At 48.1% G+C, this 16407-nt stretch overlaps 2 protein-coding genes across 2 annotated transcripts in view; one reads left to right on the top strand and one right to left on the bottom strand.

The window, feature by feature from the left end:
- The window catches only part of BAG4 (BAG cochaperone 4), a 51868-nt gene extending 47620 nt beyond the window's left edge, over positions 1-4248 (bottom strand). Inside the window, exon 1 of the mRNA XM_038747417.1 lies at positions 4042-4248. Within this exon, the coding sequence (XP_038603345.1) occupies positions 4042-4248 (207 nt within the window). The remainder of the gene's footprint in view (positions 1-4041) is intronic.
- Positions 4249-4399: 151 nt separating this feature from the next.
- On the top strand, positions 4400-16198 carry LSM1 (LSM1 homolog, mRNA degradation associated). Its single transcript, XM_038746235.1, has 4 exons — positions 4400-4488; positions 10022-10090; positions 12278-12393; positions 15664-16198. The coding sequence occupies exons 1-4, from the start codon at positions 4443-4445 to the stop codon at positions 15832-15834; spliced, it is 402 nt and encodes a 133-aa protein (XP_038602163.1). The 5' UTR covers positions 4400-4442; the 3' UTR covers positions 15835-16198.
- The last annotated feature ends 209 nt before the right edge of the window (positions 16199-16407 follow it).

Here is a 16407-nt window from a genome sequence, read left to right on the forward strand (position 1 = left end):
CTACTGTTGGATAGGGACTGTCTCTATATGTTGCCAACTTGTACTTCCCAAGCACTTAGTACAGTGCTCTGCACACAGTAAGGGCTCAATAAATACGATTGATGATGATGATGATGACTCCCAGGCCCATGCCCTAACCCTATGCAGCAGACAAATGGCAGCAAACCTTGTGACTCCCAGGCCCGTGCCCTATCCCTATGCAGCAGACAAATGGCAGCAAACCTTGTGACTCGTTTTGGACTGTGAGCCTACTGTTGGGTAGGGACTGTCTCTATATGTTGCCAACTTGTACTTCCCAAGCGCTTAGTACAGTGCTCTGCACACAGTGAGCGCTCAATAAATATGATTGATGATGATGATGATGACTCCCAGGCCCGTGCCCCAACCCCATGCAGCAAATGGCAGCAAACCCTGTGACTCCCAGGCCGGTGCCCTAACCTCATGCAGCAGATAAATGGCAGCAAACCTTGTGACTCCTTTTAGACTGTGAGCCTACTGTTGGGTAGGGACGTCTCTATATGTTGCCAACTTGTACTTCCCAAGCACTTAGTACAGTGTTCTGCACACAGTAAGTGCTCAATAAGTACGACTGATGATGATGATGATGATGATGATGACTCCCAGGCCCGTGCCCCAACCCCATGCAGCAAATGGCAGCAAACCTTGTGATTCCTTTTAGACTGTGAACCTACTGTTGGGTAGGGACTGTCTCTATATGTTGCCAACTTGTACTTCCCAAGCGCTTAGTACAGTGCTCTGCACACAGTAAGCGCTCAATAAATACGATCGATGATGATGACTCCCAGGCCCGTGCCCAAACCCCATGCAACAGACAAATAGCAGCAAACCTTGTGGCTCCCAGGCCCCTGCCCCAACCCCATGCAGCAGACAAATGGCAGCACCTTGTGACTCCTTTTGGACTGTGAGCCTACTGTTGGGTAGGGGCTGTCTCTATATGTTGCCAACTTGTACTTCCCAAGTGCTTAGTACAGTGCTCTGCACACAGTAAGTGCTCAATAAATACGACTGATGATATTGATGATGAGTCCCAGGCCCGTGCCCTAACCCCATGCAGCAGACAAATGGCAGCAAACTTTGTGACTCCTAGGCCCGTGCCCTATCCCTATGCTGCAGACAAATGGCAGCAGACTTTGTGATTCCTTTTAGACTGTGAGCCTACTGCTGGGTAGGGACTGTCTCTATATGTTGCCAACTTGTACTTCCCAAGCGCTTAGTACAGTCCTCTGCATACAGTAAGCGCTCAATAAATACGATTGATGATGATGATGACTCCCAGGCCCGTGCCCTAACCCCGTGCAGCAGACAAATGGCAGCAATCCTTGTGACTCCGAGGCCCGTGCCCCAACCCTATGCAGCAGACAAATGGCAGCAAATCTTGTGACCCCCAGGCCCGTGCCCCAACCCCATGCAGCAGACAAACAGCAGCAAACCTTGTGACTCCCAGGCCCGTGCCCCAACCCCAAGCAGCAGACAAATGGCAGCAAACCTTGTGACTCCTTTTAGACTGTGAGCCCACTGTTGGGTAGGGACTGTCTATGTATGTTGCCAACTTGTACTTCCCAAGCGCTCAGTACAGTGCTCTGCACACAGTAAGCGCTCAATGAACATGATTGATGATGATGATGATGATGAATGAATGGGCAGAGGCGGAATTTGAACCCACGCCCTCTGACTCCAAATATGAATGAATGAATGAATCACCATTTGACAGATGAGGGAAGCGAAGTCTCAAGTCACCCAGCTGACAAGTGGCGGAGCCGGGATTGGACTGTGAGCCCACTATTGGGTAGGGACCGTCTCTATATGTTGCCAACTTGGACTTCCCAAGCGCTTAGTACAGTGCTCTGCAAACAGTAAGTGCTCAGTAAATACGATTGAATGAATGAATGAATCCCCATTTGACAGATGAGGGAAGTGAATGAATGAATGGGCGGAGGCAGGATTTAAACCCACGCCTTCTGACTCCAAATATGAATGAATGAAGGGAGGAAGGAAGGAAGGAATTCCCATTTCACCGATGAGGGAAGTGAAGTGACTGGTCCCAAGTCGCCCATCTGACAGGTGGCGGAGGCGGGATTAGAACCCATGACCTCTGGCTCCTAAGCCCGGGCTCTTTCCACTGAGAGCCACAATCACGCTCGGCTGAATGAATGAATGAATGAAGCCACGCCCTCTGACTCCAAACACGAATGAATGAATGAACGAATCCCCATTTGACAGATGAGGGAAGTGAAGTGACTGGCCCCAGGTCGCCTAGTTGACAGGTGGCGGAGCCGGGATTAGAACCCATGACCTCTGGCTCCTAAACCCGGGCTCTTTCCACTGAGCCACGCTCACGCTTGATTGAATGAATGAATGGGCGGAGGCAGGGTTTGAACCTACGCCCTCTGACTCCAAATATGAAGGAAGGAAGGAAGGAATCCCCATTTGACAGATGAGGGAAGTGAAGTGACTGGCCCCAAGACGCCCAGCTGACAGGTGGTGGGGGCGGGATTAGAACCCATGACCTGTGGCTCCTAAGCCCGGGCTCTTTCCACTGAGAGCCCCGCTCACGCTCGGCTGAATGAATGAATGAATGAACCCACGCCCTCTGACTCCAAATCATCATCATCAATCGTATTTATTGAGCGCTTACTGTGTGCAGAGCACTGTACTAAGCGCTTGGGAAGTACAAATTAGCAACATACAGAGACAGTCCCTACCCAACAGTGGACTCCAAATACGAATGAATGAATGAATCCCCATTTGACGGATGAGGGAAGTGAAGTGACTGGCCCCAAGACGCCCAGCTGACAGGTGGCGGGGGCGGGATTAGAACCCATGACCTGTGGCTCCTAAACCCGGGCTCCTTCCACTGAGAGCCACAATCGCGCTCGGCTGAATGAATGAAGGAATGAAGCCACGCCCCCTGACTCCCAACAGGAATGAATGAATGAATCCCCATTTGACGGATGAGGGAAGTGAAGCGACTGGCCCCAGGTCTCCCAGCTGACAGGTGGCGGGAGCAGGATTAGAACCCATGACCTGTGGCTCCTAAGCCCGAGCTCTTTCCACTGAGAGCCCCGCTCACGCTCGGCTGAATGAATGAATGAACCCACACCCTCTGACTCCAAATACGAATGAATGAATCCCCATTTGACGGATGAGGGAAGTGAAGCGACTGGCCCCAGGTCGCCCAGCTGACAGGTGGCGTGGGCGGGATTAGAACCCATGACCTGTGGCTCCTAAGCCCGGGCTCTTTCCACTGAGAGCCCCGCTCGCGCTCGGCTGAATGAATGAATGAATGAATCCACGCCCTCTGACTCCAAACACGAATGAATGAATGAATGAATGAATAAATCCCCATTTGACAGTTGAGGGAAGTGAAGTGACTGGCCCCAAGACGCCCAGCTGACAGGTGGCGGGGGCGGGATTAGAACCCATGACCTGTGGCTCCTAAGCCCGGGCTCTTTCCACTGAGAGCCACAATCGCGCTCGGCTGAATGAATGAATGAATGAAGCCACGCCCTCTGACTCCAAACACGAATGAATGAATGAATGAATGAATCCCCATTTGACGGATGAGGGAAGTGAAGCGACTGGCCCCAGGTCGCCCAGCTGACAGGTGGCGGGGGCGGGATTAGAACCCATGACCTGTGGCTCCTAAGCCCGGGCTCTTTCCACTGAGAGCCACAATCGCGCTCGGCTGAATGAATGAATGAACCCACACCCTCTGACTCCAAATACGAATGAATGAATGAATCCCCATTTGACGGATGAGGGAAGTGAAGTGACTGGCCCCAAGATGCCCAGCTGACAGGTGGCGGGATTAGAACCCATGACCTGTGGCTCCTAAGCCCGGGCTCTTTCCACTGAGAGCCCCGCTCGCGCTCGGCTGAATGAATGAATGAATGAATGAAGCCACGCCCCCTGACTCCCAACAGGGATGAATGAATGAAGGAGGGAGGGAGGGGTGGGGTCCCCGCAGCGCCCCCCCGCGGCGTGCGCCGGGGGTGCGGAGGAGCCGTCGGGGCGCGTTACCTGGTGTCCGGCGGTGGGAGCCGGGGCCTCCCAGGGCCCGGCGGCCGGGTAGTATCCAGCCCCGGCCCAGCCGGCCTCGGCCGGGCTGCCCCCGCGCTGCCTCCACGGCGGAGGGGGCGGCGGCGGCGGCGGGGTCGGGTCCCCGGCGGGCCCCAGGTAGCGGCCATAGCCGCCGGGGCCGAACCCCGGCCTCCTCAGGGCCGACATCGCCCGCCAGTGCGCCTGCGCCCCGGCGCGGAGCGGGGCGGGGCGGGGGCGGGGCGGCGGCAGCCAATCAACGGCCCCGCGCGGCCCCGCTCGGCCAATGGGGAAGGGGCCGTCCCCGCGCCGGAAGTGGGCGGGGCGAGCGGAGGGGGACTTCCGGCCAGCCCCGAGGAGGGCCGGGCGCTCGCCCGGACAAGATGAACTACATGCCCGGCACCGCCAGCCTCATCGAGGACATCGACAGTGAGGCCCTCACCGCCCCCGAACCCCCCATCGTCTCCCCGGCCGGGCCTTCGTTCATTCATTCATTCAGTGTATTGATACGATTCAATAAATACGATGGAATGAATGAATGAATGGAGCGCTTACTATGTGCAGAGCACTGTACTGAGCGCTGGGGAAGTCCAACTTGGCAACTTGGACAAGTGGGGCCTCCCTTCAAGGCCCTACTGAGACCTCACCTCCTCCAGGAGGCCTTCCCAGACTGAGCCCCCTCCTTCCTCTCCATCCCCCCATCTTACCTCCTTCCCTTCCCCACAGCATCTGTATATATGTATATAAGTTTGTACGTATTTATTACTCTATTTATTTTACTCGTACCTATCTATTCTATTTATTTTATTCTGTTAGTATGTTTGGTTTTGTTCTCTGTCTCCCCCTTTTAGACTGTGAGCCCGCTGTTGGGTAGGGACTGTCTCTAGATGTTGCCAACTTGGACTTCCCAAGCGCTTAGTACAGTGCTCTGCACACAGTAAGCGCTCAATAAATGCGATTGATTGATTCCCTTCCCCACAGCACCTGTATATATGTTTGCATGTATTTATTACTCTATTTATTTTACTCGTACATGTTCTATTTATTTTATTTTATTAATATGTTTGGTTTTGTTGTCTGTCTCCCCCTTCTAGACTGTGAGCCCACTGTTGGGTAGGGACTGTCTCTAGATGTTGCCAACTTGGACTTCCCAAGTGCTTAGTACAGTGTTCTGCACACAGTAAGCGCTCAATAAATACGATTGATTGATTCCCTTCCCCACAGCACCTGTATGTATGTTTGCCTGTATTTATTACTCTATTTTACTCGTACATATTCTATTTATTTTATTTTGTTAATATGTTTTGTTTTGTTGTCTGTCTCCCCCTTCTAAACTGTGAGCCCGCTGTTGGGTAGGGACTGTCTCCATGTGTTGCCAACTTGGACTTCCCCAGCGCTTAGTACAGTGCTTTTCATACAGTAAGCGCTCAGTAAATACGATTGAATGAATGAATGAGGGCTTACTGTGTGCAGAGCACTGTACTAAGCGCTTGGGAAGTCCAAGTTGGCAACTTGGACAAGTAGGACCTCCCTTCAAGGCCCTACTGAGAGCTCACCTCCTCCAGGAGGCCTTCCTCTCCATCCCCCCCACTTTACCTCCTTCCCTTCCCCACAGCACCTGTATATATGTTTGCCTGTGTTTATTACTCTGTTTATTTTACTCGTACATATTTTATTTATTTTATTTTGTTAATATGTTTGGTTCTGTTGTCTGTCTCCCCCTTCTAGACTGTGAGTCCAAATTTTAATCATATTTGTTAAATGCTTACTATGTGCTAGGGACTATACTAGATACAAGCTAGTCAGGTTGGACACAGTCTGTGTCCCACATAGGACTCGCAGTCTTAATCCACCCATTTTACAGATGAGGTAACAGGCTCTGAGAAGCTAAGTGACTTGCCCAAGGTCACACAGGAGACAGGTGGCAGAGCGGAGATTTGAAACCAGGTCCTCTGACTCCGAGCCCTGTGCTCTTTCCACTAGGCCATGCTGCTTCAGTCTTGCTCTTAGGGTCTGGGAGAGCGATCTTCTGCTTTCTTGCTCCCACTTTTCCCCGTGCCCTTTTTCCTGGCTTCTGGGCTCCATTCCTTTCTACTTTAAACTTCCCGTGGAAAGAATCCGAGCCGTGGGGTAAGCACGATTTAAATAAAAAGGAAAAATGAGAGCCTTAAGGATCATGAAACTCTTTAGAAAGCCAGTCCAGCCTGTTTTAAGCTAATAAAACGTAAGACCGTTAAATACGCTAATGGCCTTCCTAACGGTTTCGTACACAGAGGAGGCTTAGGGAGAGGAGAGTAAGAATTGTAGTAACTGTATTTAAGTGCTGCTTATAATATGCCAAGCACTGTACTAAGCGCTAGATTGAAGCTAGTTAGGTGCCACATAGGGTTCACAGTCTTAATCCTTATTTTACAGATGAGGTAAATGAGGCACAGAGGACAAGTGTAATAATTGTAATTAAATGCTTGCTGTGCGCCAAGCACCGGATTGAGCACTGGGGTAGATCCCAGCTAATTAGGTCCCACATAGGGTTCACAGTCTTAATCCATATTTTACAGGTGAGGTAACTGAGACAAGGAGAAGTAAAGTGACTTGCCCAAGGTCACACAGCAGGTATGTGGTAGAGCCGGGATTAGAACCCAGGGCTTCCAACTCCCAGACCCAGATCCACTAGGTCACGCTGCTTCCCAGGGTTATGCAGTCAATGCCAGCTTTAGCTGCTTAGGGAGGTATTTCGTGGAATTTATTGCTTTGGAGTAATTTTCTGCCAGTGAGACATGACTGCTTGGTTTTTGGTTTGAAAGGGAATGGCCCTTTCCAGATTGTGCCCTATATCAGCCATCGTGGTACCCGTCCTGCCGATCTCACTTCTTCCAAACTCTTAGTAACCCTTTCCTCACACTCCCCCTCTCTCCATCCTTTTAATCTAATGGGTAGTCTGGTTAACAGTAGTCCAGGTGTGATCTTCACGACATCGCTAAAATCCATCCTTTCCTCTGCATCCAAACTGCTGTCCTGCCTTGATTACCTTATCAGCCTCCTTGCTGACCTCCCAGCCTCCAGTCTGTCCCCATTTCATTTCACTCTGCTCCCCGGATCATTTTTTTTATAAAAACGTTCAGGCCGTGTTTCTCCACTCTTCAAGAGTCTCCAGTGGTTGCCCATCCACCTCCATATCAAGCAAACTCCTCACCACTGGCTTTAAAGCACTCAATCACCTTGCCCCCTCCTACCTCACCTCGCTATTCTCCTTCTACAACCCAGCCCACACACTTCACTTCTCTAATGCCAACCTTCTCACTGTACCTCAATTTCATCTCTCTCGCTGCCAGTCAATCAATCAGTCGTATTTATTGAGCGCTTACTCTGTGCAGAGCACTGTACCAAGCGCTTGGGAAGTACAAGTTGGCAACATATAGAGGCAGTCCCTACCCAACAGTGGGCTCACAGTCTAAAAGGGGGAGACAGAGAACAAAACCACACATACTAACAAAATAAAATAAATAGAATAGCTATGTACAAGTAAAATAAATAAATAGAGTAATAAATATGTACAAACATATATACAGGTGCAACCCCTCGCCCACGTCCTGCCTCTGGCCTAGAATGCCCTCCCTCCTTATATCTGACAATTACTCTCCCCCTCTCTCCTCCCCCGAGCCCCCCAAAGCCTTATTGAAGGCACATCTCCTCCAAGAGGCATTCCTTGACTAAGCCATCTTTTCTTTTTCTTCAGCTCCCTTCCTTGTCACCCAGACTTGCTCCCTTTATTCATTTCCCCCCTCCAGCCCCACAGTGCTTATGTACATTCCTGTAACTGATTTATTTACATTAATGTCTGTTTTCCCCTCTGGACTGTAAGCTTGTCGCAGGCAGGGAATGTGTCTGTTTTATTATGTTGTACTTTCCCAAGCACTTAGTACAGTGCTCTACACAAAGTAAGCTCTCAATAAATGATTAACTACCAGAAGTCACTTAAAATCAAGCAGTTCTCTGGACAGGAAATCCTTGATGTGAGGCTTTTCAGAGTTGACAAGTGGCACTTAAAACACTTTAAAATTTTCACTGTTTCAGCTTTACAGCACATCAATTTCAAGTTTACGACACCTGTTTTATGGCACTAGCTAAGAGGATCCACATAAATTTCTGGGAAATGGGGCTCCAATTTTAACAGATGTGTTGTGGGTGAACAAGTGAGGAGCAAGGTTTAGAGAGGCAGGGAATGTCTGCTGATTCTATTGTATTCTCTCAAGTGTTTAGTACAGTGCTTTGCATATAGTAAGCACTCAAATATCCTAGATGGACTGCTTTGAGAGGAGAGCACTTAGGGTTGCGAGACGGGGAAGGAGGATTTATCAGAACATCAAGTGGTGTCTACAGTTGTGTTTTGCATCTAATGAAGTAAGTCAGCCACCAGCCGAGGAACCTGAGAAGTAGCTTTGCCTGGGAGTCATAAGGACCTGGGTCTAATCCCGGCTCCACCACTTGTCTGCTGTGTGACCTTGGGCAAGTCACTTAACTTCTATGCCTCAGTTACCTCATCTGTAAAATGGGAGTTAACACTTGGAGCCCAGTGTGGGACAGGAATTGTATCCAACCCGATAAGCTTGTATCTACCCCAGCGCTTACTACAGACCCTGGCACATAGTAAGTACTTAAATGCCATAAAAAAACCCCTCCCAGATTCATAATACAGTAATGTAGCTAAATTATGCAGGTGTATATTACTCAGAGGACACCTCTTGGTAAAAATTAACTTTGTCAAATCTACTTATTTTATCACCTCCGGTGCTTGGCACAGAGTAGGTTCAGAAACCAATCCCTTAAGTATGACTGTTTCAACTTTCAAGGGAATTTTCAGGAATCAGTTGTGTCGTCTGAGGAATAACTGCAGTTATCACATTTAAGAGATAGAATTTGTGTATTTCATAATGTGAGCTCTTGCCTGAGGACCTTCTTAAATGTGTTTAGTCACTTAAGCCCTTAAGGGGAAAGTTAATTTTGCCAATCAGAATTAGACTTTTTCTTACTGTTTAAATGGAAAATTGTCTAACCAGTGTATTATGTTGATTTTTCTCCCACTCCCCATATCAATCAATATATGGGCAGAGCACTATACTAAGATTGGGAGAATACAATAGAGATACATGGTATAATCTCTGAATCCCTCCTTTGAACATCAGCTGCCTCACCTCAAAATTTCATGACAACCTTTCTCAATAAAAGTTTGTAATACTTCTCTAGGTTCTGTAAGCATTTAGAAGTAACAAGAGGGGGCAGGCGCTGTAAGTACACTGTTAGTGTGTAGATAATCTGTTCTCTTTCCTTTCCCATCTTCTTTTTGCTCCCTAACCTATCTACTAGCCCCCTGAGGGCCAGTGATTCTCACCTATGTATTCTTTCCCAGGGTTTAGTACAGTGCTCCGTACAGTCAGGGCTTAATAAATACTGCTGCTACTTGTAAGTAGCCTTCCAAAAGATTGTGTGCTGCTACACTTTTTTCCCCTCACTTGGGAAAACCCAGCTCGGTCTGTGACTGCTGGTGTCCTTGCAGAGGTGCACAAGACGTGGGTGGAGTTGATAACCAGGCTTGACTTAGAGTGGAACCTGATTTTGAACTCAGTCTTTGTTTCCTCCTTTAATGGAAAATGTCTGGTTCATTGTGGTACCCACTTCAGGGTATTTTTACACCATGGAGAAAAACAAGTGAAGACTGCTGAAAACTTTGAGGCTACCTTTTTTTTTTCCCCTCTCCCTTTAGCCTTTGAGGTCAGTGACCTCTTGGAAAGAGGTTTCCTACAACTTTCCCAAAAGAGACGTAATCCCACCTCAAACCTGAGCGTCCTCCTCAGTCGAACTTAGCCTTGAAAACGTGGCCTTCCAAGATAGTGTGGCTCAGAACTAACGTGGTAATTGGTGCGCTGCCCTGATTGACCCTCATTTTTGCAATCCTCTTTTTCAGAGAAACACCTGGTGCTGCTTCGAGATGGTAGGACCCTCATAGGCTATTTAAGGAGCATTGATCAGTTTGGTATGTAATCGGTATGGAGCCTTATTGAATGAGCCCAGGTCTCTTAAGACACGGGAGGGGGCATTCTTGCAAAATCCTCTGTAAAGGTAAAAGCATGTGATGCTCATGGTGCCCACCCTCTGTCTGTGACACCGGGTCGTGCTACATCCAAACTGGCTCGCTGCCTTCAGAAAAAGCCATGGCTTTTGCTAGTCTTTTTGATAGTTACCAGAGCGGCTCTCATTTCCCCATCAGAGGGAGCCAAATATCCCCAAGTCACGACATCCTTTGGGGACATTTTTCTTTATTAATAATATAATAATAATGGCATTTGTTAAGCGCTTACTATGTGCAAAGCACTGTTCGTTATGCTGCACCATTTTAGAATGCCGAGTCGGTTTGTCTGGACTCACTAGGAACGTGCTTCCACGTGCCAAATTTTGAAATCCCATACCTACGCTTTTTTTTTTTCCTTCAATCAGTCAGTGGTATTTATCGAGTGCTTACTGGGTGCAGAGCACTGTACTAAGCACTCAGGAGAGTACAATTATAACAGAGTATAACAGAGTTGGGTAGATGTGATCCCTGCCCATAGGGAGGTTACAGACTCGGGGGTGGAAAACACGTTGGAATAAATTGCAGTCGGAGATAAGCGCTGTAGGGGTGGGGTGAGAAAGTGCTTAAGAGGTACAGATTCATGGGCCTAGGTGATACAAAAGGGAACGTGAATAGGGTGAGTGAAGGCGTATTCTGGGAAGGCTTCTTGGAGGAGCTGTGGCTTTAATAAGGCTTTGAAGATGGCCAGAGGGAAGCAGACAGCTGTGCACCCCTGTGCAGGTCTTGCAGCTGAATTTTCCGTGGTGTGCCTGGTGTGGCAGATAATAGTATGATGGTCCCAGACAAATGGGCATCTGTGCCCATCCCGGCACCGGTTAACCGAGCTAGCCGCATTTCTTTACTGTCCCACGGCACTGTGTGAGCCTCAGAACTCGATTGGTTTGCACCTCTTCTCACCCCCAGCCCTTCCCAGTCCCACAGCCCTTATATATATATCCCTAGTTTATTTACTTCTAGTATATCTGTCTCCCCCTCTGGACCGTAAGCTCCTTGTGGGCAGGGAATGTGTCTGCCAACTCTGTTGTGTTGTCCTCCCTCAAGCCCTTAGTACAAAGCTCTGCACACAGCAAGCGCTCAATAAAGTTGTTTGATTGAGATGGTCATTCAAGTTATACCCACACGAGTGCTTGGTTTAGGAGGGGGTTTTTCCCCCTTTTGCGTGCCCAGAGGCCCACCACTGCGGTAAAGTGCTTCCCAGATTGTGTTCCTCCCCTGGGTACTGCCCTCCCCTCATGCCCAAGCAGCTGCTTGGGCCTTGCTGCAAAACAGGGGCCTTGACCAAGGCCAAGGATCAATTCATCCTTTGCTAGGAAGGTGGGGCCAGAAAGGGGGTTTTAAGGTGACTGAAGTAAGACAGGGTTCAGGGGGGCTTGTCCCAACCAGGTTTTGGGTCCAGGAATCGCTACTGTCATGTCGGTAGTTTACAGTTACTTGACTTGCCGATAATCCAGTTTTGGTGTTGCCTTTATCGTTTTTATGAGTAGGAGAACATGTGCTTGCAATTATGGGTACCGTAACGGAGTTGAATTTCGGAATTAAGAGCAAAAAGGTTGAAACGTGAATCCTTGTAATGAACAGGAAAAAAATTGGAAAGTTTTCTTTTTTAGCTTTTCAAAATGTTACCTTAAGCTTCGCATTTAAGACATTTTCGCTCTCCTAAAGCATGCTGATTTAGCAGGTCTCTTTTGCTTTTGTGACTTCTGTGTACTGTTGGTATCATGAATATTAAGTGGTTGTAATCTAAAACATGTTATGATTTTTATGTTCATGTGCTTGTTGTAAAATAGGCCCCTTCTGTAAAGCAAAAACACTTAAAGGGAATGTTCTGCACACCTGAAAGTTGACATTTAACTTGTTTTTCTAAAATATCTGCTTTTGAGCCCTTAATGATAATAGTAATGGCATTTATTAAGCGCTTACTATGTGCAAAGCACTGTTCTAAGCACTTGATGGTATAGTATCCAATACCAGAGTCATTTTGTATTTAAAGAGGGGCTTTCCTTAAATATCTGAGCGTGAGTGACTGTGCTATGTTTTAGCCACAGACCCAAGCTAAGACTCTTCCCCCTCTCTACCCCAAAATGCTTACAGCTAACCTGGTGTTGCATCAGACGGTGGAACGCATCCACGTGGGGAAAAAATATGGGGACATACCTCGAGGAATTTTTGTTGTACGAGGAGAGAATGTGGTGCTGCTAGGAGAAATAGTAAGTAAAAAGCTGTTCGTAATCCTAGTGTTGATTCTGGTCCGATTCCTTCTGACAGTGGAAGTCATTCCAACTGTCCAGCGGCAGTCCCGAAAGCTGTTCCCGAGCCAGACGTGGAACGGTATCAGTCCGTTTTGATTTAGCCTCACTTTGGTTTGTGATATCACTGGTCCATTATGCAATTGCATGTCTTTATCAAGCAGTTATCGAGCTCTTGTGCAACTGTGCAGTCGTCATGAAATGTCCTAGAGGCAAATACAGTAAATAGGCTGCAACAGATTAATTTACTGAAACTGTTTCTGGATCCATTGGGATGGGGGATGGGGGGAGTAATCTCCAGGTAAAATTCCGGAATTGGATCACTTAGCCAGGCTGACATGGATCAGCTTGAAGAGTTCGCTGTGCAGGCAGTTGGGCATAAAATGAAATAAATAAATTCAAATAAGCAATGTAGAGCTAAAAACAGTCACTAAACTATGCTCCAAGGATACCTAAGCCCAGCCTTTGGGATTGTGGCAGGACCCTGACTCAGTGGGCAGTGACAACAGAATCGGCACAGATGCCATGAGGGTCCATCAAGCAAGAAGCAGAGCCAAGAACAGTACCCTCCGTACGGCAGCTGTAACGTGGCTCAGCGGAAAGAGCACGGGCTTTGGTGTCAGAGGTCGTGGGTTTGAATCCCGGCTCTGTCAATTGTCAGCTGTGTGACTTTGGGCAAGTCACTTAACTTCTCTGTGCCTCAGCTACCTCATCTGTAAAATGGGGATTATTCATAATAATAATAATGATGGCATTTATTAAGCACTTACTATGTGCAAAGCACTGTTCTAAGCACTGGGGAGGTTACAAGGTGATCAGGTTGTCCCACGGGGGGGCTCATAGTCTTAGTCCCCATTTTACAGATGAGGGAACTGAGGCCTAGAGAAGTGAAGTGACATGCCCAAAGTCACACAGCTGACAAGTGGCAGAGGCGGGATTTGAACCCATGACCTCTGGCTCCAAAGCCCGGGCTTTTCCCACTGAGCAACGCTGCTTCTCTAAGACTGTGAGGCCCCGCCGTGGGACAACCTGATCACCCTGTAACCCCCCCAGCGCTTAGAACAGTGCTTTGCACATAGTAAGCACTTAATAAATGCCATTATTATTATTATTGCTATTGTTACTACTACCACCAACCAGAGAAGCAGAGTGGCCTAGTGGCTAGAGCCCGGGCTGGGGAGTCAGGAGGACATGGGTTCTAATTCCAATCAATCAATCAATCAATCGTATTTATTGAGCGCTTACTGTGTGCAGAGCACTGTACTAAGCGCTTGGGAAGTACAAGTTGGCAACATAGAGAGACAGTCCCTACCCAACAGTGGGCTCACAGTCTAAAAGGGGGAGACAGAGAGCAAAACCAAACATACTAACAAAATAAATAAAATAGATATGTACAAGTAAAATAAATAGAGTAATAAATATGTACAAACATATATACAGGTGCTGTGGGGAAGGGAAGGAGGTAAGATGGGGGGGATGGAGACGGGGATGAGGGGGAGAGGAAGGAAGGGGCTCAATCTGGGAAGGCCTCCTGGAGGAGGTGAGCTCTCAGGAGGGCCTTGAAGGGAGGAAGAGAGCTAGCTTGGCGGATGGGCAGAGGGAGGGCATTCCAGGCCCGGGGGATGACGTGGGCCGGGGGTCGACGGCGGGACAGGCGAGAACGAGGCACGGTGAGGAGGTTAGCGGCAGAGGAGCGGAGGGTGCGGGCTGGGCTGCAGAAGAAGAGAAGGGAGGTGAGGTAGGAGGGGGCGAGGTGATGGAGAGTCTTGAAGCTGAGGATGGAGCATCGGTTTTTAAAGCCACTCTATCACTTTGCCCCCTCCTACTTTAACCTCTCTGGTTTCCGGCTTACAACCCCAGCCCCAAATACTTCCCTCCTCTAATGCCAACCTCCTCACTGTACCTCTGTCTCCTCTCTCTCACCGCCTATCCCCCTCACCAGTGTCCTGCCTCTGGCCTGGAACTCCTTTCCCTTTCATATGTGACAGACGATCACTCTCCCCTACCCTAGTAAAAGCTCCTCTCCAAGAGACATCACCCAACCAAGCCCTCATTTCCTTTTCTCCCACTTCCTTCAGCGTCCTCCCCGTGTATTTGGATTTGTACCCTTTATTTACCCCCATTCTCGGCCCCCACTTATGTATGCTATTCTCTAACTTATTTATATTATTGTCCTGTCTCCTCTTCTAGTTACTAAGCTCCTTGTGGGGCAGGGAACATGTCTACCAATCTCCAAAATATACATCCCAATGCACACAGTAAGCATTCAATAATATGATTGATGTAATGAATAGCCAACTCTTGATGATCTAATTTGTAGACTAGTCAGGTGCCTATCATCTTATATACTGACCACCTTTTAGTAATTTCACTGTTTATTCTTGTCTTCACTAGAAGATAATGTTATACCCAAATTACTATTGTACTTTCCCAGGCACCTAATAACGGGATGTGCTCAGTAAATACCAATGAATGATATTTTTTTAAGCACTTGTTTGCAGCTCTGCTAAAAGGCCTTGAGAAGGATTTAGAAACCATTGGCTAATATTGAGTAGTGGCTTTCTTTTCCTTACAGATTAGGTCTCGTATTATCTTGGAAAATAGTACTCACGGTATTTGCATGTCCACTGAGTGAATTTACTGTACTAACATCTTGGGAAGATCTAACAGAAGCATAAGGCACGTTCCCTGCTAACAAGGAGCTTGCACTGGAATAGAGGAGACAGACATAAAATATTTACAAATAGAGTAATCAGAAAAAAAAGATTGTATAATTGATTATATACCTGTACACAGTTGCAGAGGAAGGGCAAAAATAAATGTTTATGTGGCCATTACGACTCAGAAGATGAGAAGTAATCAAGGCTGGTTTGTCAGAGGAGGTGGGACTTTTTTGAAGGGCTTTGCTAGGGAAGAAGCCGTGGTCAGTCAGGTTTCCCCTACCAGGGAAACTGTTAAGGAATGGAGATGGGAGAGTTGAAAGATAATGGGGATCTGGCTGGTTAGCAGGAAGATGGTTCAAGTTACATCTGTGCCACTGTACACGGCGCCACCCCTCCCTCTCTCTAAGTAGAATCTATTTTCAGAGCGTTAGGCACAAAGACCCAGCCAGAGTTGAAGGCTTTGGCTTGGGATTGCTTAGCCTGAGTTGCATGATAAGTGCCCAGTGTCCTCCAGGCCTCACTTGCTGTTCCACCCCAATGACCTCTTCAAACTCTGTTGATTTTCCAGGACCTGGAGAAGGAGACAGACACTCCCCTCCAGCAAGTGTCAATTGAGGAGATACTGGAAGAGCAGCGGGTGGAACAGCAGACCAAGCAGGAAGCAGAGAAGCTGAAAGTTCAGGCCCTCAAGGAGCGGGGCCTCTCCATCCCTCGAGCGGATACTTTGGATGAGTACTAGGCTTTGGGTGTCAAGTGAACACTGGTGCCTCCGGAAGCAGAGGCCGTCACTGAAGTTAGTGACTTAATGACCCCACACGCTGGACCAGAGACCAGATCTTGAGAAATGGCTTTAATTTTGGATTTTCTGACACAGGTGCCATGAAGCTACTATGTGGCCTTATAGTTTTGGTCTTCACAGAATCATTATTTAAAAGGACAGTGGCAGGCCTTGAGTTGCCCAGCACTTTGGAACTAGCAAGCGTTCCTTCAGGAGAAACTGCTTCCTCCTCTCTTCTCCCCACTTTCACTCCCCCCCGACTCTCCCTTTGACCCTGGCGGGAAAATTCTCCCTCTCACTTGTAAATAAAATATGAGTCTCTTGCAACTGTCAAGTTATTGCCTACGTAGAAGACCTACCCCATAAGGAAGATTGCTCCATCCCTGTGAGGGAAATGCAAAAAGCCATTGAGCTCATGCTCCCATCACCCACAGTTCAAAGTGCTGGCGACCTGTTGAGGAAATAGCCCAAGGCCCCAGGTGTTAATTTTTTCTTCTTAGTCTCCCTGTGGGTGGTTAATAGTAATAATGATCA

Source organism: Tachyglossus aculeatus, chromosome 5, assembly GCF_015852505.1.
Source record: "Tachyglossus aculeatus isolate mTacAcu1 chromosome 5, mTacAcu1.pri, whole genome shotgun sequence".
Taxonomy (NCBI): domain Eukaryota; kingdom Metazoa; phylum Chordata; class Mammalia; order Monotremata; family Tachyglossidae; genus Tachyglossus; species Tachyglossus aculeatus.

Coding starts and splice junctions, on each gene's coding strand:
- LSM1 (XM_038746235.1), top strand. CDS start 4,443: ATGAACTACATGCCCGGCACCGCCAGCCTCATCGAGGACATCGACA. Junction 4,489..10,021: donor CCTCATCGAGGACATCGACA/GTGAGGCCCTCA, acceptor CCTCTTTTTCAG/AGAAACACCTGGTGCTGCTT. Junction 12,394..15,663: donor TGGTGCTGCTAGGAGAAATA/GTAAGTAAAAAG, acceptor TTGATTTTCCAG/GACCTGGAGAAGGAGACAGA.